This window comes from Heterocephalus glaber, unplaced genomic scaffold, assembly GCF_053883595.1.
Source record: "Heterocephalus glaber isolate CG9 unplaced genomic scaffold, H.glaber_assembly_v1.0 deba00001588, whole genome shotgun sequence".
NCBI classification, from domain to species: domain Eukaryota; kingdom Metazoa; phylum Chordata; class Mammalia; order Rodentia; family Bathyergidae; genus Heterocephalus; species Heterocephalus glaber.
In genome coordinates this window covers 636,859-662,700 of record NW_028258366.1, presented here as the reverse complement: position 1 = coordinate 662,700, position 25,842 = coordinate 636,859, and the positions used below count along the sequence as shown (strand labels likewise).

The 25,842-nt window shown below is 41.3% G+C and overlaps 2 protein-coding genes across 19 annotated transcripts in view; both read left to right on the top strand.

The window, feature by feature from the left end:
• Positions 1 to 16,693, top strand: part of LOC147823360 (cyclin-Y-like protein 1) — a 46,686-nt gene extending 29,993 nt beyond the window's left edge. For 5 of the 10 annotated variants that reach the window (XM_087193402.1, XM_087193404.1, XM_087193406.1 and 2 more), the window contains 6 exons: positions 1,021 to 1,056; positions 2,912 to 2,963; positions 3,863 to 3,982; positions 5,801 to 5,967; positions 7,281 to 7,439; positions 14,626 to 16,693. In XM_087193402.1, the coding sequence (XP_087049528.1) occupies positions 1,021 to 1,056; positions 2,912 to 2,963; positions 3,863 to 3,982; positions 5,801 to 5,967; positions 7,281 to 7,437 (532 nt within the window). In that variant the 3' untranslated portion in view covers positions 7,438 to 7,439; positions 14,626 to 16,693. Of the gene's footprint in view, positions 1 to 1,020; positions 1,057 to 2,911; positions 2,964 to 3,862; positions 3,983 to 5,800; positions 5,968 to 7,280; positions 7,440 to 14,625 lie in introns of those variants that run through there. The other 5 variants (XR_015444003.1, XR_015443999.1, XR_015444001.1 and 2 more) reach the window with 2 other exon arrangements.
• Positions 16,694 to 16,834: 141 nt separating this feature from the next.
• LOC110346568 (uncharacterized) overlaps positions 16,835 to 25,842 on the top strand; it is a 123,560-nt gene continuing 114,552 nt past the window's right edge. For all 9 annotated transcript variants that reach the window (XM_087193409.1, XM_087193408.1, XM_087193411.1 and 6 more), the window contains exons 1-3: positions 16,835 to 17,784; positions 18,506 to 18,583; positions 23,396 to 23,496. In XM_087193409.1, coding sequence (XP_087049535.1) covers positions 17,533 to 17,784; positions 18,506 to 18,583; positions 23,396 to 23,496 — 431 coding nt within the window. In that variant the 5' untranslated portion in view covers positions 16,835 to 17,532. The remainder of the gene's footprint in view (positions 17,785 to 18,505; positions 18,584 to 23,395; positions 23,497 to 25,842) is intronic.

The window sequence follows — 25,842 nt, the reverse complement described above, 5'->3', positions numbered from 1 at the left end:
CCGGCTGTAACAGGCTTATGGATGAAACTTCAAAGTTAGGTTCAGTGTGATGTCAGTCTGTGATTAAACTCGATTTGGAGATAAAACTGAAACACTACAGAAATGTTCATCCTTCATGCATATAATGTGAGACTGTTTAAATTTTAAAACACTGTCCGGACTTTTAAAGTTCACATTTGCCTCCCCTTGATGATATTAAGCTTCATTTTAGATGGTGAGGGCAAGTGGAAGCATGTAACACACCTCACAGGACCCCTGTGTTCCCTAATATACCATATCTGTGTGTAACTTAGAAATACAGCAATATGTTATCTGAAGAGTTGTGTGTTTGTTAATATTTCACTTAAAACTAATTTGGAAATATTTGCCATGAATATTATACTATATAGACATATGCTGCATTATTATCACTGATTATTTCGGGATGGCCAAAGGTGTCATCAGTTTGGTGGGCACTAACATTTACTAGTAAGTTTTCTTGTCTTAGAGAAGTGATTTTTTTTTTATTTGATATACAGCACTTTTATTATTTACTTTTAGAGAAATAATGAAAAAATGACGGGCAGGTAAATAATGAAGTAAGTTCACTGAAACAAATGCATAGCCTTCCCACTTAAAAAACAAAAAAGAAAACCATTGTGAGCTGGGGATTCGGCTCGGTGATTCTGCTGCCTGCCTTGCAAGCGCAAGGTCCTGAGTTCAATCCCCGGTACCAAAACAAAACTGTAGTGTGATTTAAGTTTAAGCATGTGGGCGGATATGTAGCACTTTCCCAGGGGTGAGGTTTTAGGGTTAGAAACCCAAATGACAGGGAAATATGCAATAATGTATAATCAAGAGAAAGGTGTTTCGACAGCACATGTTTGCTAAAAGCCAAAAAATTAAAACGGCAAAGTGCCCATATGGTACTGTGCTGAAACTGGAGAACTTCAAGGCAGTGCCAGGTCTCCTCTTGAAAATTTGTCTTCAGTTTCAACAAATGATAAACTCAATCATTAACAATTGTTTTTCCTTCCACAGTGTGACCTTAGCAGTATATTATCACATAAAGAACAGGTGAGCTCTTAAAAAATCTGTCTTACTATGCCAGTTAATTTGCACTATGCCAAGCATAGTATTAGGTCACGACTGCAGGCATCATAAGCTGTAGTGTGTTTTTAGTAACATATGGAAGCAAATCATTTTAGGTTTTTTGTTGCTGGGATTAGAACTGTTGGGAATAAAAGATCCCAGAGAATATTTGCTTCTATGGATTATATTGATATTTACTCTTTTAAAAATTAAAATTGGGAATTAAAAGTGTGTATGTTTGTGTGTGCATATGTGTGGGGGGGGCCGGTGTTAACACAGAGCTTCTTGGTCTTGGACCTGTAGATATTTTGAGCTAGGTGATCCTTTGTTGTGGGGGACTGTCCTACACAGGGCAGGGTGCTTAGCCAGGGTAACTGCCCTCTGCCTGGTGGATGCCAGGAACTTTCTGGTAAACAAAAATGTCTACTGTTGGGCAAGATTCCTGCTGAATATGAACCACTTTGTTAACATAAATACCAAAAAACCTGTCTTCTATAACTCTAACATTTTTTGTTCCTTTTTTCATTGGTTGAAAGATACATCTCTCTTTACACTTAAGTGTATCTCTTCATTTGACTGAATAGAACACAATTAGATTCTCATACTTCATGGTTCATTTGCAGTTACTTTTGAAGAAACAATAGGAAGACAACTTAATATCATGGAGATACACAGTTGGACATACATGTGTTTTTTTCAAAATTTCAGATAATTGTGAATAGTCTTTTACTTTACATTAAACACCGTAACCATTAGTTTCTTGAATTAGGTTCAGTGAGATTTTACATGGTGTCTGTGAAATTGTTACATTAATACTCATGGCTGCATCTTGCACAAAGAATAGTTGTTTTACCAGTACATGATTTATACATTGGTCAGCTTGGAAAATATCGGTTCAGATTTCTTTATAACATCCAAAACACTTTTATATTATCACCAGTCTTAGCATAGTTTCACTTCAAAGTGGTGTTCTATGATAAGCAGCCTGTTCATTTCACAGCTAAATCACAAGTGCTTTTCCTGAACACAAATGTACTTCAGTATGCAGAAATACTTTATGTGAACTTTTCACGTATTCATAGTATTAAAAAGAAGGGCCAAGATTTATTAACATTAGTCTTCGCTGCTTCACCAAGGACAACCTTAAGAGAAGCAGGCTTTTAAACAAAACTCTGAGTGATAATGATAAGTAGAATGACTGCTGATGCAGCTTGGTGCCGCAGTCTTAAAGCATGCTGAGAAATCAGAAGTTTTACTTCCTTTTGCTTTTATACAAGCATTCCAGGTGTCCAACAGTGAAAAAGCAAGTAATGTCTTTCTGCATTTGTAAGGACAGTTTGATCTCCGAGCCTCCTGAAACAGAGCCTGGGGAATCTGCAGAGGTCACAGACCACAGCAAACCACTGGTTGATGGGAGTGTATTAGTTGAATGAAAACACTGGTCTCTTATAAAAAGACAGCTACATTTTTAAACTCACCTAACAGAAACAAGAAATATAGTGAAAACATAGAGCCCTGAAGGAGGAAAAGCCTGGGAAGTCTGAATCTCATTCACATTTGTTACATTTCTAGACTTGAGTCCCCACCACTGCTGGTTTACTAGCATTGCCCATTGGGGAGAGTCATTACTTACAGGCACCTTTAGCTGGTCATCTTAGAAAAGTCTTCACAGTCCTTGATGCCCTGAATAAAAAGAAGTCTAAAGGGCAAAATCCAGGAGAAGAAGTTGTAAAACTAGGGTATTGAAGGTTAGGGCTCTTTCTCCATCCTCCTCTACTCCTAGCAAGAATTTGACTAAGATATAAATGAATGCACTTAGATGTACTTTCTTCTTTCATAGAGATGCAAATAGATCCCTGGCTATTTTGGATGAGAGACTGCATCCACTCACAGTAAGTGTCACCTTTTTTTAAACTATAATTTTTGACTTCATGGAGTTGTGTTTCTTTCATGCTATTTTCCTTTGACATGAATTGCCAGAAGTCAGTCACACTCTTCTATTTGAATTTAAATCACATCCTTTTCCACCTCATGTTGTATTGCATCTTTCTCAGAAAGGAGGGTTTTTCAGGGCTGTGATAGAGTAAGAAGTGACTTGCAGCTTTGTTATCGATCTAAGGTAAAAATGTACTACCCAAATAACAGAAAATGTAGCTTTTCAAAAAATAATTTTCAGTAGCATCCAACAAATACAAACATTAGTTAATAAATCTCATAACATGTGAAATCTCTAAGGAGAGAATTAGGTTAAAAATGACATAAAAATGTTAAAAGTCACTTCCTCGGGCATATTAGTCACATGGCTGCTGACTGTTGTATGTGACTGCATCCCTAGAGGCTGTGGTTGCAGGACACTAATTATATCATTTTAGACTTTATTACGAAGAGTACAGCGTATAATCAAAAAGACTTTCAGGCTAAAGATGAATTTGTGGAGGCAAAAGTAGCAAGGGGTATTGATTTTCTGAGCCCGTGGCCTTGTGTGTGGCTCACCAGTGCAGCACGTCCCGAGAGATGGGTTGACAGCAACTCCACCTTGTGCAGCCCTCTCGGAGAGTGAAGTGGTGGTGGCACACAAGGTGGTCACTCATGGGGTCGCTGTGGTCTCCACTCACCACAGTGTCATTATGCATAGTAAAAGGTTCCAGTGTTTCTAGTTGAAGGTGAAAAGACATACAACGCAACTGAAATTACTTACGGAACACAGGGGCGAGAGGTGAAGACTGCTGTCTTAAGAGTACTTAAAAGCTTTCTTCAGGGGATTCTCACATTGCGTCATTTCTCCTTTCAGAGAGAGGAGCATCCAGAGGAATACTTTGAGCATGATCCTGAACCCAGCTGTATTTACAGCTTTGTTGCCTTTATTTTTTTTGTTGCAGTGTTACCAACTGAATGCGCAATAATATCTTTGGTAAGATGTTACTTATTTATCAAGGATGCTTAGAAACTAGTCTGGTACACAGAGCAAGGTCTTTTTTTTCAAATTAAACTCCTGAAATTATCTTTATTAAGAGAAGCCTATCAGAGGAAAGCAAATAAGCATACTTGGTCCCATAATCATTATCATTTAAAATGATGTCTTCACTTTTCTTACCACAAAACAGTTAAAGGCAGTTGGAGAGTTTTGCCCCATACCTCAGTGCACATGCTCACTTAACACCGTGAGCCCTTACACATGCTGTGGGGTGGGAAGGAGAGCAGGAACAGGGCCCCGTGAGCCACAGAGACTGGTTCTGTGCAGGTCAAGCCAGGTCCCAGGCTGTGTCCTCGGACACTTCACTGCCTTCAGCTCTCTGTTCCCTGGTTATGGGCGTCAGTCCATCCCTGCTGAGTGCTGCTGTCTTCTCGCGATGCTGCCCAGGATGGCAGTCCAGCAGTTCTTAGAAAAGCTTTGTTAGCCTGAGGAGCTGAGGAGCTTTGTGTTACCTATACAGAATTCTGAAGGTGAGATTTTATCATTTATGATAAATAATTTATAAGATTTATGAAGCCTTTCCTTTTTGTTTTGATACAAAGTTCAAATAGCATATCCAGTCTGCCCTGTCATGTCTGTGAGCTCTACATCTACAGATTCTACCATTTAGGGAAAATTTATGTTCTTTTTTGTCCTTTTGTGCATGACAGTATAGCATAACTTCCTTTACCTGCCATTTACATTGAAGTTTGTGTTGTATGTAGCCTAGAACTGCTTTACAGTCGGGAGGGGGGGTGTGTGTAGATTATGTGCAAACCGTAAGCCATTTTATGTGAGGGACTTGAGCATCTGCAGACTTTTCTATCGCTCAGATTGAAGTAACAGCAAATCACAGCTCCCTCTACAGTCTTTACTCAGCGGGTAGCTCACCCATTTCTTTGTGGAATAGATGTTTGATGTACGTAAAGAGTATGTGAGGTTGTCTCACCAACTGCGTGGAAGTTTAGGAGTCCCAGGGATAGACTGGCAGCTCTGTTCTTCCTGTCATGAAGCCAGCAGGATGGACTGAGGTTCTGACTATGTAGGAGGGAGAATGGGTTTTCATGAGGAGTGGGGATGGGAAAACAGAGGCACCAAGAAGGACTGTCCTGTTTACACATGGGTTCTTTATAAAGGCCCTGAGTTTGAGGAAACTACAGCTTGAAGTGCTGCACCTGCTGTGGTGCTCTGCTCAGCTGTCACTGGGAGGCGGTCCTGTCCACCAGATAGTGCCACAAAAGGGTTCATACTGTGAAAAGAAGATAAAAATGTGCTCTCTCTGAGTCGGGCATTACGTTTGACCATGACCTGTCTAAAACCATTCTGAAACTACCGGCTGGGAATGCTACAGTGCATGTTGGAGAAGCTCAGCATTTATTGAACAGCTTTACACCAGGCCTGTCTCTGTGGCCTCCATGAGTGTGATAACAGTGCCACGCTGCTGGATGACCTTGGCTGAGCTGTCCAGTCTTCCTGTCACCAAAGTTAGACAGGAAATACATGAGCAGCAGAGGTGTCGGATTTCCATCTGTGAACAGAATTTCTACAGCACCCAGAAGTAGGAGGGACTTCCCTCCCCTCTGTTCAGACACAGAAGGAACCAGTCATTCTCAGTAGTCTTTTTTTTTTTTTTTGGTACCAGGGATTGAACTCAGAACTTTGTGCTTGCGAGGCAGGCGGCAGCACCACTGAGCTAAATCCCTGGCCACAGTAATCTGTCTTAGCACAGCACTTACACAGAGCTGAAATCACAGAGCAGTGTTCTCCTCTTTGCAGGTGTGCTTAGAAAGGCTTGTGTCATACGCTGAGATAGACGTCTGTCCTGCTAACTGGAGAAGGATCCTGCTGGGAGCCATTCTTCTTGCCGCCAAGGTTTGGAAGGATGAGGCTGAGTGGAACATAGACTTCCGCAGCATCCTCGGGGATGTTTCGCTCAAGGACAGGTGAGTGTATAAGGCTTCAGTGGGCTATCTAGCCATTTCCCAGTTTACTTGCTCATATAAGGTTTGCATTTTAAGAAATATTTTTAAATATCACTTGATGCAGAAAATGGAAATAGGCACAAAATGATTACTTTCTGTCCAGCTACAGTACAAATATTCATATTTTCCATCATTAATTGCTAGGTTTTCGTAGAGTATTATTTAAATGATATGCTTGGTAAGTAGAAATTTTTCTGGTGGTTTTGCCAAACACCTTATAAGCTTACCACTGGAATGGCATAGAACAGGGCATTCTTCATGGGTTTTTAAAAGTTGCTGGGCCCAGTCCCTTCTGTAAGGGCTGTTGTGCCTGGCTTTTGTTTGGCCTCTGTTAAGGTCCTAGGGCCAGTGAACTGTTGAGTACAGCTTCCGCCTGAGCCACACATTGTCAGGTTTTCATCTGAATGCGTGTCCTTGGACTCACCGGGGCGTGCACCAGGAAAGGTTCCAGATCGCCATGCTCCCCCTGGCTAGGAGAGGGGCTGTGTGTAGCAGTCGGTCTGATGGGCTCTTGCTTTCTGTGTATTGAGTGTGCGTAGGCAGCTGCATGGCCCCACAGCAGAGGACTGCTCAGAGGTGAGACTGCGAGTCCAGTGCTCTGCTAGAGGTCCTGTGCCACAGTGGTTTTACTCCAGCCAGAACCGTTGTGTCTTCCCAAGTTTAGAATAAATTGTCACGGTCACAGTTTGTCACCTGAGTAATAGAAAGGTGCCCTTTGACAGGGCCTCATCTGCTGCCACAGGGAGGCGTTTGCCTTTCCCGCACAGTGCAGTTTGGCTTTTTCTTTCTTTCTGATGAGTGCTTGTCGCCTGAAGAGTTTTCCCTTCAGAGGGAGGATTGGTGCCTCATTAAGTCCTTCCTCTCAGGAGCCCCTTGAAGATGCCTGCAAGTTCTTCAGAGCTATGAAACGGCACACATCACTGCTTTTTTGCTCACTGTAGTGGGGCCTCGTGAGTACGTGTGGAGTGTGAGTCACACAGGCAGGTGCGTTGATGGACTCTGAAGAACAGGCTGAGAGCCCACAGCAGGCGGGCATGGGCAGGGCATAACCTTTCCCCTCCACCCAAACACAGAAGTGTTGGGGTACAGAAAGCATCCAGATACAGAAAATAGCTGTGCCTTGTTGGAACATGAGTGTTTTCTTCCAATTGGTTAGCCTTCCTATGTCTCAAAACAGAATTTACAGCAGTCCTAGAAGCTCAAAATGACATTTTTTAACATGGCCCACTTGACTAAAATCGTCCTGTATTTGTTTTGCTGTTTTTCCTCCCCAGAAATGAGTTGGAAAGTCATTACTTGATCCTGCTCAAGAATAATGTTGATGTGTCTCGCGGTGTGTATGCCAAATACTACTTTGATCTTCGCTCTTTAGCATTTGAAAGCTACATGTATTTTGGGGTTGAGCCTGTCCCCAAAGAGCCCAGGAACTAGAGGTAAGGCTGTGCTTGGATTCAGTGGGGTTTCTGTGAGCACAAGGCCAATGTCTTGACTGTATCATATTAAACGGTGACTAGGGAAAGGGAAAGCATTCCCATTAACACATCTAAGAGCTCACTAATCCTTCGTGTCCTATTTCTCACTTCTTTATGGTGCAGGTAGAGATTCACATTACTCTTTTTTTTTTCATTAAGTTCACTGGTACGTTTTAGGTACACAATACAGTTACATTCATCATTGGGAACTTGTACCTATTCGTGATGTATCTTGGTTCTTATTTTTTCCCCATTCCCCTGCCCTCCCTTCACCCCCTCCACCCTTCCCTATTTACAAAGACTTTGTTTCCATTTTTTCCTTTTCTCATGTTTTTTTCCGTTCCCCTTCTCCTCCCACTTCCCCTCCCCGTTTAGATCTTTTCTTCCTATTTCACATTATCAATTATACATTTTGATTCTTAGTTACACTTTCAGTTTCTCACATCAGAGAAACTATTCAGTATTTACACGTGTCCTGTTTATTTCACTTAAGAGTATAGCCTCAGTGTGCATCCGTTTAGGCATAAATGTCTCTAGTTTCTCATTCTTTATGGCTGAGTAGTACCCCATTTTATACAAAAACCACATCTTCTGTATCCAGTCTCTGGTTGATGGGCACTTGGACTGTTTCCAAGCTTTAGCTATTACTGCGCCGCTATAAACATGGGTGCATATATGTCACTGTGGTATGATTCTTTTGATTCTTTTCAGAAGATACCCAGCAGGGGAAGAGCTGGGTCAAATGGGACCTCTAGTCCTATTTCTTTGAGGTATCTCCATACTGACTTCCACAGTGGTTGCACCAGTCTGCACCCCCACCAGCAATGGAGAAGGGTTCCTTTCTCCCCACAACCCCAGCAGCATTTGTTATTGGTTGATTTCTTGATAGCAGCCATTCTTTCTGGGGTGAGGTGGAATCTCAGCACTGTTTTCATCTGCATCTCTTGAATGACCAGTGATGTTGATCATTTTTCCATGTATTTATTTGCTATTTCTACTTCTTTGTCTGAGAAATGTCTGTTCATTTCAGATGCCCATTTTTGAATTGGGTCTTTGAATTTGGGGGGTCTGATTTTTTTAAGTTCTTTATGTATTCTAGATAGTAGTCCTTTGTCTGAGGAACAGCTGATAAAAAATTTTTCCCACCTCTTAGCTCTGTTGGTGGTTTCTCTTGCAATGCAGAAGCTTTTTAAAAAGATGAGATCCCAGTTGTTGATTCTTTTTGCTAGTTCCCGTGCTACTGAGGTTTTGTTGATAAAGTCTTTTCCTATGCCAGTGTCTTCAAGAGTACCTAACTTGTCTTCCGGCAAGTTTAGTATTTCTTTCTTAATATTTAGATCTTTAATCCTCTTGGATTTTAGTTTAGTGCATGGTGAAAGATAGGGATCTAGTTTTAATCTTTGGCAAGTTGAAATCCAGTTTTTCCAACACCATTTATTAAAGAGGCTATCTTTCCTCCAGTGAGGATAATTGGGTCCTTTGTCAAAGATGAGGTGGCTGAGTGTGTCTGGCATTGTTTCTGCATCTTCTAATCTAATCCACTGATCCTTGGGTCTGTCTCTTTGCCAGTACCATGCTGTTTTTATCACTGGCTTTGTGTAGTATAGTTTCAAGTTGGGGATTGTGATACCTGGGGGCATGTCTCTATTGCCTAGTATTGCTTTTGCTATTCTAGGTTTCTTCTGGTTCTGAATGAATTTTTGGATCATTTTTTCTAGTTCGGTGAAATATACGGTTGGGATTTCAGTCAGGATTGCATTGAATCTGTATAGCAGCTTTGGAAGTATGGCCATTTTCACTGTATTGGTTCTTCCTACCCAGAAGCAAGGGATGTCTTTCCATTTTCTTATATCCTCTTCCATCTCTTTTTTTCAGAGTGCTGTAGTTCTCAATGTAGAGTGCTTTTGCATCCTTCATTAGACTTATTCCAAGATATTTCATTTTTTTGGATGCTATTATAAAAGGAATTGTTTCCCTAATTTTTCTCTCAGTGAGGCTACTATTCGTGTATAAGAAAGCTATTGATTTTTGAGTGTTGACCTTGTATCCAGCTACTCTACTGAGTCTGGCAATTAAGTCTAGAAGTCTTTTGGCAGAGTTTTTTGGGTCTTCTATGTAGAATATCATGTTGTCAGCAAATAACAACAGTTTAACTTTCCTTTCATATCTTTATTCCTTTTATTTCTTTCTCTTGTCTCATTGCTGTGGCTAATGTTTCCAGAGCTATATTGAACAGGAGTGGTGATAGTGGACATCCTTGTCTTGTTCCTGATTTTAGCATGAAGGTTTTCACTTTTTGACCATAGTATGATGTTGGCTGTTGGTTTTTCATAGATAGCCTTGATCAGGTTGAGATAAAGAACATCTATTCCAATTTTCTGTCGGGTTGTTTTTTTTTTATCATGAATGGGTGTTGAATTTTGTCAAATGATCTTTTTCCACACCTATTGAGATGATTATATGTTTTTTGTCCCTGACTGTGTTAATAATACTGTATTACATTTATTTTTTCCCCATTATGTTTATTGATACATTTTAGGTATAAAATACAGTTACATCATTGGGATCTTGTACCATTACATGAGTATCTTGGTTCTTATTTTTCCCCCCTTCCCCTGCCCTCCCTTCATCCCCACCAACCCTCCATATTTGCAAAGATTTTGTTTCCATTTTGTTCCTTTTCTCATATTTTTTCTTTTCCCTTCTTTCCTTTCCAATACCCCTCCCACTTCCCCTGCTCCTTTAGACCTTTACTTCCTATTACACAATATCAATTATATAGTTTTAAAATTACAATAACAAGATCTAGGAGACATTACCACAGATTTTACAGAATTTAAAAGGATATAGAAAGCATATTACAAAAATTTGTTCTGAAATAAATTTGACAACTTCTAAGAAGTACCTTGGAAGACAAATTAATGAAACTAACTCTGGAGGAAGTATAAAATTTGAATAGCACCTATTAAACAAAGTATATTCCTAGCTTGAAAACCTACCTATAGGACAACAATGGGCTCATATACATTTTAACTGATAAATTATATCAAACATTTAAAGCAGAAAAAAAAAGGAACACTTCTCCCCTCATTTTAGGAAATCAACATTGTGCTAATCCTAAAACTGGATAAAGATAATAGAAGAAAAAAGTATGAACATAGATACAAATTTGTTTAACAAAACAAACTATTAGAAGCCAGATCTGGCAGGATGTAGAAAGTGGTTTTGTTATAGGGATGGTAGTGTTGGTTCAGCATTGGAAGATCGACCCCCAAAAGTCATCATTTTAACAGATGAAAGGAAAAAGCCATATGATCCTGTCACTAGTTGGAGAAAAAGTATTGGACTACATTCTACAGCTGTTCATGGTAAAAGCTATCAGGAGACTAGAAGTAGAACAGAACCTTCTCAACAGATTAAAGACATGTACTCCATACTTCCAGCAAAAACACCTCATATGAATGGAGAAGATACAATGCTTTCTCCTGAAGGTAGGAAACAAGGGCAGATATGCCTACTCTTTATCTGGCCCTTAAACTTTGAAACATAGGCCTAAACCAAAATAGTCTGGCAATAAAATGACACAATTAGGATAGGATTGGCAAGGTAGAAGCAAAAGCAAAATCTTTATATGTAGATGAAATGATCACCTACAGAGAAAATACTAAGAAATCTCTAGGAGCCCCTAGAACTTGTACTTGAATTTAGCAGGATTAGAAAACACAAGGTATACACAAAAATTGTGGTCTATGTATACTTGCTATAAATGAAGAATTGGATATTGAAATTTAAAAGTTCTGTAGGAGTACAAAGGACCTAGAAAAGTAAAAACAAAAAAACAACAAAAACAGTGTTGGAAGACATTTGTTACCTGATTTTAAGACTTCCTCTAAAGCTACAGGAATCAAGGCAGTGTTGGTGTAAGGAATGACATGTAGATCATTGGAATACAACAGACAATCTAGAAATAGAACAATGCATACGTGGTCCACTGAGTTTTGAAAGATTGTTTAACATTAACATTTTGCAGAATATAAACTCAATTCAAGAGCCGAGGAAAGAAAGTGCTTTCAGCAAACGGCACTAGAACACCTGGTATCCGTATATAAAAAATTAACCTCAACCCTTTGTTTCCATACATAAAAACAACTTGAAAAAGGATCTATGAACCTAAATATGAAATACTAAATGTATAAAACTTTAAGAAGAAAGTATAAGGGAAAATGTTTATGAATTTAGGGTAGGCAAAAACTTCCTAGGATACAGAAAACATGATGTATAAGAGAAAAAAATTAACAAATGAGATTCCATCAAAATTTAGAACTTAAAATGACATCGTTAAAATGAAAAGTAGTCCTTAAACAAACCATATTTACAATGCATATAACCTGTGACCAGAATATATAAAGAACTCTTACAGCTCATTAATAGACAAGCCAATTAAAAGGTAGACACAAGAAGATGTTAAATAGCCAGTACAGCACAAGGAAAGGTGTGCAATGCTAGAATCAGAAAAATACTAATCAGTACAATAACAAGATTGAATTATACACTCATTAGGGAGATGAAGTTAAAAGTTTTAAAAGCCTTGTCATGACTTTTTCTTTTTGTTGGATTCTCCCCCTTTGCCTTTAATTTGTCCCGCCCAATGGATTCATTCTGCTGGGCCACCTGGGGTTGTGATCCTCATTGCCTTTTCCTAGGATATTGTCTAAAATTTTTTGGAGCTTTGGTTTGGTATTCATGAAGTTCCTGAGGTTCTCTTTATCATGAAAATATCTTATTTCTCCATCAGTTTTGAAAGATAGCTTTGCAGGGTACATCAATCTGGGTTGGAGGCTGTTTTCCTTTAGGGCTTGCAATACATCACTCCAAGCTCTTCTTGCCTTGAGGGTTTGCATGGAGAAGTCTGCTGTGATTCTGATGGGCTTTCTTTTGTATGTGATTTGTTTCTTTTCTCTCACTGCTTGTAGAAGTTTGTTCTTCTGTTGGGTTTCTGGAATCCTAACAATTATATGCCTATGTGTAGATTGTTTTGATCAAGGCTAGTTGGGAGTCCTATATGCCTCAATTATCTGTACATCAAGTTCTTTTCCCCTTCTTGAGAAGTTTTCTGCCATCACTTCTGTGAACAGTTTTTTTTATGTCATCTGCACTCTCTCCTGTTTCTTCATTGACTCCAGTCAGTCTTATGTTATTCTTCTTTGCATCGTCTAGCAGCAGCTGCTGGGTTGCTTTCTCGTGGTCCCTTACAATTTTAAAGTGATTTTTCTTTTCCTGGTCACTAATTGCAATCTTGTCTTCTATATCTGAAATTCTGTCCTCACGTGGACTCATTCTGCTGTGTAGACTTTCAATGGCGTTTTTAATTTCCTGGAAAACTGCATCTGTTTTATGGATTCCACTTGTTTCCTGTGTTGGGATTCCATCATGTTCCTCAGATCCTCTATTCATTTATCTGTGTCCTCTAGATTTATTAATCATGTGTTGCACTATGGGCACAGTCTTTGCTGTTATGTGAGAAATTATTTCTGATTTCATTTTTTCAGATCCTCTTTTGTTGCCAGTTCAGGGAATCCAGGTGCTTGAATATCACATTGTTCCATCTCATTTGTCTTTGGGGTTGCTGTAGGTGATCTGGAAGTCTATTTTTGAGGCTTGTTTACGTGTCTTCTCATTTCCGCAGTGGGGGGGGTGCTGCTAGCACCCGCACAGCTCACCCTCCTTTGCACTAGGAGCGGTGGAATGGTGGTGGGGAACCTCCTCTTGGGCACTGGGATTGGCTCACCTCCTCTGTCCTAGGAGCAGTGGAATACATTGACTCATCCTTGTCATCGTGTATTACATGTATTGATTTACATATGTTGAATCATCCTCGCCTCCCTGGGGTAAATCCATCTTGGTCATGGTGTATGGAGATCCATGTTATTCCCAAAAAGTAGATATTGCCTCCTTTCTGACCGTAATCCAGAATATCTTAATCAGAATTAATCTGTTCGTAATGGTTTTCCTTTTGAACCTCTACCTTTCTCCTTAGCCATATATAATTAACTCCCTGTGGTTGTTTCCCTTATGTCTACAAATACAGCTCACTTAACTATTTGCGCCTGTCTTTTACTCAGTTTGCAGATTCATGTCAGAGTTTAGCTATCATAGTTCAAACCCATGAGTTCATTAGAGAGAGCCTTAGTGACTAATATGAGAATCCTGTCCTTAGGATGTGGTGTGTGTGTGTGTTTGTGTGTGTGTTTCAAATACTGGAGGTTGGAAGTGCATAGGTTTTAAATGGAAGTGGTAGCTCACATGGGGCAAAATAATAAACATGGCTTATGACTTTAGGTGAGCTTACGCCAAAATACTTCGGACCTGAAATGGATGCGTAGATTCACATCGCACTTTCTGTGTGCCTTGGTAGCACAGTAAGTCCCCAACTTACAAATGTTCACTTCACCAACTTTCACAGATATGACCAGGTCTCACATTTGGGTTTCTTTTTAATGCTTTACATTGTATATTTGTGTCAAAAGTGTGTAAGACTCACTTTGTCAGACTTACGGATGACTCTGAGTTATGAATGTTCTCCTGGAACAGAACTAGTTTGTAACTTGGGACTTACTGCATTTTGGAACATGTTCATCTAAAGGAGCAGCTTTTGATGCTTCAGTCATTAGGCCTGTCATGACCTACAGTAGAGTTGAGACTTCCGTCTGTGGAAGTTGCTTAGAGTTAGTAATAACTAAGGAAGATGAGGTAGAGTTGGAGTAGCTGAGCCAGTGTTTACCGATTGTTTTGCACAGGTGTAGGTTTATCATTTTAACAAACACTTGTACAGGTAACATGTTGCTGTTAGGAGCCTAGCATATCACAAAACCTTTGATGTCTTTGGAAAGTCCATTGGTAAAGAGTGTAACTGAACAAACTTCGCCTTTCCTGGCAATGGAATCATCACCCTTAAGGATGTTAGTGAACAGGCAGGAAGTAGCATCCTCATGACCTGGTGTGCAGGCCTCAGACAGGCAAAGCAGCAGTGACCACGAAGTGGCTGAGGAGTCTGCAGCATGACTGAACATGAGTCATAGTACTTTTCTCTTTAAGGTTGCAGCCTTTTAACAAATCTTCCTGTGTTCTGTTTGATTGACTTTCCCAGGCCATGTCAGGAATGGTTAAAGACAAAGACTTTGCGCAGAGCTGCTATGAAAAGATTCCATTCCAGTGATGTCAGTTTCATTGCCATCGGACTGTCTAATGCCGTCCTCTCTTAGAAGGGAGAAATGGGGGCTGTGACATCATGGACCCCTTGTTTACAAAGCTGGAGAAGTACCATCCCTCTTGCTACAACAACAACAACAACAACAAACAGCTAAGTTAGTATTTTCACCAAACGGAAAGGACTTGAATTCAATCGAGAGCCTCCTGGGTGGTGTCAGCTGGACTGCATGGGAGAGAGGCCCTGTCAAAGCAGCAGCACACTTCTGTAGAGCAGAAGTTCCTGGCTCACACTGGCTTTTGCTTACTCCACCGGCCAATGCCTTTGAGCTCTGTGAGACTTTTGAATTGAGAGTTTAAATTGAAACTAAGTTAAAATTTTAATTATTTTTTAAAATTAGATTTAAAACACAACCCATATAATTGTATGTTTTTCTACTTGCCCCTCCCCGTGTTGCTGCATATGCCTTTAGGGTTGATGTAGTATTACTGTTGAAATGTGGGGATCTTTTTTATTGCACAGGGCTGGGAATAAAACCCAGGGTCTTAGCCACGTCCTGTTAGCAGGGTCTCTCCCACTGAGTCCCCCACCCAGCCCCAAACACGGGAGTGTTCACGCTCATGACACCACTGAGGAGTAGACTGTAGCATTGTCAGGTGTTAAAGGTTCTTCCTCCCATGATACCATGAGTTGCTAGTCATTATTATTGATCAGCTTGAACCAAAAAGCTGCTGGGATAACACTTGCCACTCGTGTTCTTTGCAAGCACTGTTTGGTAGCACTGTGACATGTCTGTGGTTTTAAAGAGAAGGCATCAGTTGATGCTATTGACTGTCTATTTCCATGAAGTCTATGCTGCATCTTGTGAACTATTAATGGTGATTCTCATTTTCTGATGATTATCCTGCTGTTAAGTAAACATACTAGAAGATATTTTCATAATCCAAACCGACATAGAGCTCCAGTGATCGCCAGCCGATAGTGAAGTACAGGGCATCCCAAAAGTTTCAGTGCCGTTGTAAACTGCAGGCTGCTATGCCTGTGCCTTCCAGGGACTGCAGCAGGTATGCGAGCCACAAACTTTTACCAGACAGCGTTTGACAGTTTCAGTTTTGCAAATTTGGAATATTAAGATTTTATTCTTAATTTTTTTTCTAGTCTCTTTTAAAGGGAATAGAAGAAAGAGGAACTGGAACAAAAAAGCTTAATATTTTACCTTTACAAAATTAAAACTTTTAGATGATACTTTATAACATTGTAGATTCTGTACTTCTACTGGTATCAAAGCTTAAAATTACGCTAAGATTTTTGGGATGCTTCATATTGCCAAAGAATTTTCCTCATATTTTTAAATAGTTCTTTGAGAACTATCTACTTTGGTCACCTAGATTTCTTTTTTCTAGATTTGGTGAAGGAAGATTTTTAGGAGCAGTGTTAATTCACATGTAATAAAAAGGAATTGGACCCCAGTAGCAGCAAATGATATGAAAGTTTCTTTTAAAGTTTAGCCTGCATTTCAGGGTGCCCCATTTCAAGTCCTCCTATTTAAGAGGGAACTTACCTGAACCTTAGGAACATTACTGAAGACTTTAAAGGGCAGAGATTTAGTAATTTGAGGAGACTTACAACGTCATCTAAATTTGAAATATTAAAAAATTCAGTGCTCTTTCCATATGAAATCTATATCTCTTCCTTTTGAAATGTAATCCTAGGAATCTTGCCTGTAACAAAGCTCTTGTGGGCTAGGAATACTTTCTGCCAGTGTAGCAGTGCCTCACACAATGTTGTGTGCTGTAGTTCCTATCATTTTTACAAAGAGCCATAAGTGATACCCAGTGGCGTAAGAAATAACCACAATCTACCACCTCTAAAGAAAATTATTTATGGACTTTCAAGCTTGAAGATTTGAGTATTAATTGCAATTTTATGTTGAAAACAATGCTACAACTTAAAGTGGTTTTTCATCCCCATGTTTATATTTTTAAAATAAACTTTTGATTAAAATACAGCTGGTGTGTTAACATGTTTCTTTTCACGTAACATGACATCACTCCAGAATTTAAATGTTTTGTGTCATTTTTAGTGGTTTTTAAGTATTCTCAAACTGACTCCATTAAAGTTGACATAATCCAGGGCTTCTGGTTAGGTGTAGTAAGTAATAATCAACATTTTTTGCTTAGCCTCTTTTTCCACCTGAACATACTGTAGATAGTGTGTCTAAAGGAGGAAAGCACATGAGAAGATAAACTCAGGTAACATATACCAAAGAGAAACCAGTGACCGGACTAGTATAGCATTAGAACATCAGGTGTTTGAAGTTTGTAGCAGTAATGGTAAAGAAATGAGGGTACTGGAACTGAAGTTGCTATACAGTGGTCACCTAAAAGAAGCCACACAATTTGACGTTAACACACTAGTCTCAAGGATATATTTCATTAGCAGTAGACCAAATATCTGCCAGGTTTCTTTAATATGGAAGCCTAGGCACTCAGCTTCAGAAGTTCTTAATCTAGACAGCATTGATGTGTGTTCATTCACTTGTAATCTTTCAGTATCTACAGTTAAATCTAAATGACTGATCCCTTTGCTTTGGTTACACTGCTGGTTAATGTAAACAGCCTGATTTAATTTATAAAGAAAAAAATGTAGAATGAGTATGATTTTCACCCTATGTCCGTTTCTCAGAAAAGTTCATGAATAATCAAACCTTAATTTTAAAAAACTTGGCAGGGGTCCACTGGCTACAAATCTAACTTCAAGAACAAGTTGGAAGAATAAATAGAATCACGAAAAATTGCTCTTCCCTCTTGGTCTTGACTCTAGAAGGTCATACAGTCATTTTGGAGAATGGGAGACTGGGCCACACTACCCGTTGTCTGGCATATTGTGAGGCACGGAAGAGTGGAGGAGCTGCATTGGGATCTGGGGGGTGGGCGCCCTGGGCTGGGGGTGTGTCCAAGTTCCTCCTGGCCCGGCTCGGCCCCGCCCCTTCTGCCAAACTCTCCCCTCCCCCGCACTTCTGCACGCATGCGCAAGCAGACACTACTGTACGCTTCCGACCCCGTGCGTGGGTCAGTCCATGTTCCAGCTTTGAAGACGGTAAGGAGCGGCCTTCAGCTTCGGACCGTGACAGGTGGTTCTCTGGGGGCTGAGGCCTGAGGACTGGCCATTTTCAGCCTCCTCTCCGCCCCAAGGACTCTGCCGCTGCTCTACTCTCCAACTCCCTTGGTCCGGTGGGGCCTTCCCCTCTCTCTCCCGTGACTCAGCCTGGCCCCTCCCACTCGTTCCCGCCCCCACTACTCCCCACCCCCCCACTCCACCCCTGCACATCCTTCTACCAGTCTTCTCCAGGGTCTCTTCTCCCCTACCCCTCCCTTCGTCTCTTCCTGTCCCCTCTTCGCCCCTCTCTCCCTGTCCTTATATCCCCACCCCACCCTCTGCCTCTGCATCTCCTAAGATATGTTTTGCCCGCACAGCCTTCTTTCCCTTCGGACCGGTTTTCGGTGGAAGCTGTGTATGTTTCCGAAAGTGGTGTCGCCATTGGCTGCAAGGGCTGGCCCTGGAGACAGTGGGCCTGTCAGGTGGAGTCTGGCCTTGATCGGCCCAAGGTCCAGGTTCCGGACCAGAGTAGGGGTGCAGTCACTGTGCAGGAGTGCAGGTCTGAGGCAGTGGGAGAGAGGGGAGCTGCCCTGAACCGGGTTTCAAGAGTGGAAGGGCTGCATCGGGAACTGGGGCGGGGGACCTGGGCCGGAGGTGTGGCCAAGTTCCACCGGACCGGCTAGGCCCCGCCCCTTCTGCCAAATGCCCCCCCCACCACCAGGTTTCCGTGGTCAAGCGCAAGCCGTCACATGTTTTGCACGTCCCACCCCATGCGTCACTCCATGTTCCAGCTGTGAAGGTAAGGAGCGGTCTACAGGCTCAGGCCCTGAGAGATGGTTCTCCAGTGGCTGGGGCCTGAGGACTGGCCATTTTTACCCTCCTCTCTGCCCCCAAGGACTCTGCCGCTGCTCCACACTCCAACTCCCTTGGTCCGGTGGGGTCTTCCCCTCTCTCCCGTGACCCAGCCTGGCCCCTCCCCCTCCTCTCTCCCCCCAGTGCCCCCACCACCACCACCCCCTCACATCCTTCTACCAGTCTTCTCCAGGGTCTCTTCTCCCCTACCCCTCCCTTCGTCTCAGATGTTCTTTGTCGTTTAAGTATCTAATTTCCCCATCAATTTTGAAAGATAATTTTGCAGGATACAGTGGTCTAGGTTGGAAGTTACTTTCTTTTAGGGCTTGAAATACTTCACTCCAGGCTCTCCTTGATTTGAGGGTTTGTGTTGAAAAGTCTGCTGTGATTCTGATGGGCTTTCCTCTGTAGGTGATTTGTTTCTTTTCTCTTAACTGCTTGTAGGAGTTTGTTTTTCTGTTGGGTTTCTGGGATCTTGACTATTATATGTCTAGATGTAGATTTTTTTTATCATGGCTAGTTGGAGTTCTATATGCCTCACTTCTCTGTATGTCCAATTCTCTACCTCTGTCTGGGAAGTTTTCCACTATTACTTCTGTGAACAGGTTTTTTTATGTCAATTGTGCTTTCTCCTGTTTTTTAATGGACTTCTCTATCAGTCTTATGTTATTCTTCTTTGCATCATCTAGCAGTTGTTGGATTGATTTCTCATGATCCCTTACTATTTTTAAGAAATCTCTGTTTTCATGGTCTCTAACCATGATACTGTCTTCTATATCTGATATCCTATCTTCAGATTCCCTTAATCTGCTGTGGGTACTTTCAGTAGAGTTTTTGATCTCTTGAGTATCTGTTTGAATCTGTTTCATGGATTGCAGTTCTTTCTTCTGTTGGACGATCATGGTTTCCATTTCTTATGCAGGGTATTCATGGCTTCCAGCATGTTTCTGAGCTCATCTATTTTTTTTTATCTGTTTCTGTTCTAGATCCTCTAATCATGTCTTTCACTCTGCCCACCATCTCTGTAGATATCTGGGAGATTATTTCCGTTTTGAATTTTTCCTAGATCCTCATTCATCTGTTTTGTTACTTCCTGTGCTATCAGTTCAGGGTATCCAGGTGGTTGGTTATGGGACTTTTCCATCTCATTTCCCCCAGGATTTACCCTTGGTGGGGTGGAAGTCTGAGTTTGTGCCTTGCTTAAATGTCTTCTCATTTTTGTTTTTGGTACTGTCCTTGGATTACCTCCTGGGTTGATAGTTTGAAATTGCTTATTGTAGGTATCTTTGTTGCTTGTAATCAGAACCCTTATGGAATGATTGCTTCTCAGAGGTGTCTTCCAGATATAGCTGGTCTTTAAGTTTTGAGTCTCTAATGACTCTTAAGGCTATCTCATTTTCTTTATACAAGGAAGGTTCATTGACTAGATCAATCACAACACGTTAGCCCAAGTGATACAATCAGCAACACCATTGCATCAAGTACATCTTTGAAAAGGACATTTTGTTGTTGTTATTAATCTATCACCTTTAGCTGTGTGAATTAAATCAAGATCGAGGACCAACCCAACATATAGTGAATAAACTCTTCAATATAACAACTTTACCCTTTGCGATGGGGAGTTAGAAGGGGTTTGGGAAGGAGGAACAGATGGGAAGAAGGATAGGGGAAGGTTAGCAGTGTGGCCAGAGGACACAGGTGAGAAGGAAAAAGAGAATACTAGGAAAATAAAGAAGAACTCCGAATGAGGACCAAAACAGGGACAAAAAGGGAAGATGAACAATGTGGGAGAGCACAAGAGTGAGTGTAAGAGAGAAAGGAAAGAGAAAAGAAAGAAGAAAAGAAAAGAAAAAAAAGAAAAATATTTGCGAAGAGTAGGAAAAAAATTAAAGATAAGAGGAGCAAAAGAAAAGAAAAAATAAACTAATAATACTAATTTGGGGAATAAAAAAATAAAATGAAGATGAAGGGCCTCTTTCAGGGTATGTCTCTGCCATCACAGTAGACAACGTGGGTAGCAGTATGCAGATAGAAGTCAGTGAGTCTCTCCAGCTAGTCGCAGACCCGTGAGATTCAGGGAGATTTCTGGCTGCAGGTCCCAAGTTGAGCTCCCTGTCCTCCTGCAGGGTTGAACTCTGCAGAGTTGTATTGCAGGTTTCAGCTGCCCTTCCCCTGAAGATAGTCCCCATCGTGCTGGGAGGTGAAGATGACTCCAGCTTACCCAGTCCAGTGGTCTGGTGGTCCAGTGTCCTCTGCGTCTTTGTAGTGTGGAACCAGTTGACTGTACATGGAAGAGGCCGGGGCCGGGGGCGGGGGCGGGGGCGGGGGCGGGGGCGGGGGCGGGGGGGCCGTCCTGTGGATTGCTGACTTGCTATGGCATCCTGGTCTTTCTGTTTTCACAGTCTTCCTTTTTTGTGGGCGAGGGAGGAATTAATTTCCTATTTTCAATTGGACAGTGTTCTTAGCAGGCACCCCCATGTTATAACATTTCTCGCATGCTTATCAAGATATTTTCCATGTCCTAAAACACAGCTGTTTCATTTTCTCCCTGAGGCTGCCCTCGTAAGTCTTTCCTACCTTAGTAAGGCTGACTTTCCCTTAGGCCTGCTGTCTCGATCTTTCTCTGGGATGTCCCCTTGAAGTCATCTGGTTCCTGTATAACTGCTGTCCTCACTGTCCTGGATTCTTTTGTTTCCTCTGTCTTGCTGCACTCCCCTGTGTTACTGGAACACATTTTGCTGGAGAAGGCCATACCGATGTGGCGTTTTTTTGGTACAGGGGATCGAACTCGGGACCTTGCGCTTGCAAAGCAGGCGGCAGAACCACTGAGCTAAATCCTCGGCCATATCGATGATTTGAAAGATCTAACCAGGAAGGAAACCCCTCCTACTTCATAAAACATAGACTTGTAGGTTGAAGCTAATTTTCACCACAGTCTTCTTATTCCTAGTGTTGCTCTTAACTCTGTTGCCATCCTATTATATGCATAATAAATAACTAGTTCTAGCCAGCTCCCGGAAGCTTTTGGTATCTTCTCTATCTCTGGGATGCTGAAAGAATACAATAAGTTTTGTTACTGACTTTGCATCTTACTGGGATGGCGATTAAGGTCTGCAGTCTGCCTCCTTCTCTTTTAATTCTTGGTATGTTCTTCAATTTTTTCTTATAGTTTGGTTATTCAGATACTGTGCCTGTCAGACTAGTGTTTCTTTGCTAATGTCAAATTTCCATCCCCTTTCCATTTTCTGGTGTTTCCTTTGGCACTGATTATGTACTAGAGACTCCTTGACTTTGTGCTTTGATTGAACCTTGTATTGAAATGTTTTAAAGTTTTCATTTGCTGCTGAATTTCGAGTACTCCCACAAATTCCTTTGTCCCTGTTGCTCTTGTTGGAGGCTTCCCTGAAGTGTGTGGCTGTCCCGGCTTTCTCTGGTTGGAAATACTCTTATGTGCACAAAACTTTTTTCTTAACTAATGGGCCTCACTGCAAGAATTTGGCAGCAAAGCTAGCTCTTCATTGTTGGACCCTAGTATATTATCTGGGACCGGGTCTCTGGGCCAGTCTGATTTCTTCAGAGAAGAAGCTCCCGGCCTTCTACCTGGGGAGTACAGTCAAGGCAGCCGGGTTTCCAGAAATTGTTTGGTGTACAGTTTTCTCCTGTTATTTTCCAGTTTTAGTCTTGATACACTTGGTATCTCCAGGGCTGTCAGATTTAGTATCTCTAGAATATAACATCTGCATTCTGCAGTGATGGGAACAGGTTTGCATGTTTATTTCTTACGGTTCTTCTTGGCCTCTGTTACGCATTTTACTCCAAGGTGCTGTGTGCTTCTGAGTTGGGAACCTGCTGTGGGTTCTGCCGGACAACCTGGCTGGCTGGTTTCTGACCCAGTCACTTTCCATAGCCACCAGAATTGTGCCCCAACTGAATGAAGGTAGATGGGGTCAAATGTGCAGGACATGGCGGAAGAAAAAGGCAGTGTAGGCAGAGAGCAGGATGGATGAGACCGGAATGTGTCCTGATGTGGATCAGATGGCTTAGAGAATAAAATTAATAAAACCTTGAGTGGCTGAGGCTTTCCATGGGAGTAATGTAATGGGAGTAATGTCTACCTAAAAATGAACTGAATGTTAAAGTCCCAAGGTTGTTTCTGTCATCTGTTTTAGGTGTGGGGGAATCTCAAAGATTCTGCACTCTTGGTAAGGGGACAGGCGCAGAGACCCCCCATGGCCCTGGCGTGTTCGTAACTGAGCAGCCCTGGCACAGAGTCCTTTGACTCTGAAACATTTGTATCATCACACTAACACACTCATGTAAGTTAACTAATCAATCAAGTACTAGGCTTTTGTTTGCTGATGTTGTGCCAGTATTAATTTAAGGCATTACATTTTATTCTGGTTGCTGAATAGCAGAAATAGAAAATCTCAGCTGTTTTTTTTTTATTGCTTAAGAGAAAAATCTCTAAAATCTTACTTTACACTTGTTATAATATTTATAAAGGGATTCACACTAAATGCTTGTCAGGTTTGATGATAGGTACCATACCAAGGGCAGCACTGTATAACCCATTCCTCGAGCATCCCTGGAAGTCAAGGGCCTCTGCAGAGCCATATGCATGATACTACTCTCAAACAGTTTGTACAGTGTAAGAAAAATCTTAGTGGTTTGTCATTTGACATTTTAAGCAAGGGAAAACTCCCACCTTTTATGGTTTTAACTTACTGTGACATTCTCTTCTACTTTCTTTTCCCTTCAGGAATCTCCAGGGCAGCTTATTGGGATGTGTAGCTCCTGCTCAATGATATTTCTAGATGACAGCACACTCAGCCTGCCTAATCGTAGAAAGGTGGTGGAGTGGTGAGTACAGGAGTTTGCAGAGGAACAAGTGATGGACTCCCACTGATAAATCATCCCAGCAGTGCTGGGTAATTTCAGCCATGTGATTATCCTCCTCTATGCTCAGTTTAAGACACTGGGGGCAACTATATATGTATATTGATTTGAAGAGGCTAAATGTGAATTTTCAGTTTTTGTTTTAGTCTCAGACTGCATGGTAGAAGGGAACACCAGTTAGCAAATAAAGAATCCTGGGAAAAATGTACTTCTTTATTTCATGCATTTATGTTAAACTTAAAGAGAAGAGGTGCTTTCTATTGGATGTTTCTAGAAGAAACAATTAGTTCTGTGTGAGTTACAGGCCTAAAACAGTGTCTAATACTTTAGAAATGAGTCTCGGAAGAAGGGACAGCCTTTCTTCTGTCGGTGCCGCAGTATATCAGCATTTGAATGCTCTCCATCGTATGTGAGCAGCTCACCAGTATCGTGAACTCAGCACCATAACAAATGAAAGATACAAAGTTTAGAAAGCAGGATGCTTCATTGGAAAGGGAGAAAAAGGAGAAGATAGATAGCTGCCGTGACAAGAATCAGGGCAGGGGGCTCCAGAAAGATGGAGGACCTGTGGCCTTTGTTCTAGGCTGCTTTTATTAGGTGCCAAGGACTCTTTGCCTACCTGGAACTTGCCATAACCCAACTGGTTCCCTGGGCGGTCTTGGCATTAGACTGAGCCCCCTTGCCTCCGTCATTGTCATTTCTTGGGGGGAGGGGTCCATGTAACTTCTGTTTATTTGTCCTTGAACAGTGTCTTATCTCCAGGGTGGCAGGTGACTGGCTAGGAGGTGCATATTCCTGGTTAGCTTAGAGTTAGTAAGGGGAGGTGTGGGTCTCTGTTGTAGTAGTTATATAGTGGCCCTAGAGTGGATACGAGTGTGTGTGTGTGTGTGTTAGTTCACCCCTGTATACACTGAATAGAGCTTTCCCCAGAGTTAGCCAGCAACACCCCCACCTTCTGCTTCCCCTGCATTGTATTGGAAGCAGAAAGGGACGGCTAGCCTTGGCTTTTTGTGCACTTGGCTTTCTCTGTACTCTGCTTGTCAGCTCTTTCTCTGGTTTTGGGTGCAAGTTCCAAGGCCATTTGGTGCCTTTCTTTTGAAGTGTTTTTTCTTTTCTCTACCCTTGAGCTTGAGACTGTTCTCAGGGGAGTTTTCCCAGTAAAGTTTTAACTCCTTCTAGTTAGGATTAGCCAGAAAACCTAATGAGCCCCCTATTTTATTCGTTCCCTGCCTACAGACCCCTTTCCCCCTACACTGATGGGTCACAATCAGAGATATGCAATGAGAAGACCCTGACAGGAATCTTTCAAACTTATTGAAAGCCAGGTGCAGAACTTCCCCACTGAGTTGGGGTTCTCCAGGGAACATTATCCATGTCCCTTGGGGTTATGAGGTTTGGTTTTCAGAATGTAGCTTATATTTCTTTAGAATGTTAATGCCCTTATCCTTCATTTCACCTTTTCAGTCAAAAAATGTAAATAACATAAGAATTTAATTTTGTTTCTCATATGTCAGCTTTTCTTTTTAGCTGATCATCAGCACAGTGGTACCTTGGTTCATGAACTTAATTCTTTGCACAGTTCTGGTCAAAAACCAAATTGGATGAAAGCTAATCAAATTCTTTTGTCTTTTTTCTTTTTGGCATGGTGGATCGAACTCGGGACCTCATGCTTACAAGGCAGGCGCCAGAACCACTGAGCTAAATTCCTGGCCCCAGCTAATCAAATTCAATGGTTAGGTCTAATGTTGACCTGACCTTATGGGGAAATTTGATTCAGTTCTCATTCAATTTACTTTACACCAGAATTGTAGAAAGAATTAAGTCTGTGTACTGAGGTACCACTGTAATTTCTACTTGTATTAAAAACTACAAGTTCACATACCTGGTGTATTTTTCTCTCACATTTACAATAGTAATTGAGATCAAATTGTGTTTCAGCACAACCTCAGTGCTATGTCTAAGTTTTGAAATTTGGCATCTATCAAGTAATTACTGAATGTTTGTATTCAGGCAGCACCCCAAATTCATGACTGAAAAGCTGCTCTGCTTTGATAGGGTTGCCCACTTCTTTTGCATTAAAACCCTTGTAAAGGTTCAATGTATAATTCAGGATAGAGTTTTAAAGAGCAACGTTCCTCAATTCACACTTGTTTTTCTCCCCATCTTAGTCTAATGTTTAGAATTTTGCTTTGAAGTACAGTAAGTTTTAGTTGGCTTTCATTATGTTTTGTTAAATCATTGTGTGCACTACTTTTCAAATAGATATTTAATAAGTAATAGGACAAGTAGGGATTTAGGAAAATTGAAAAA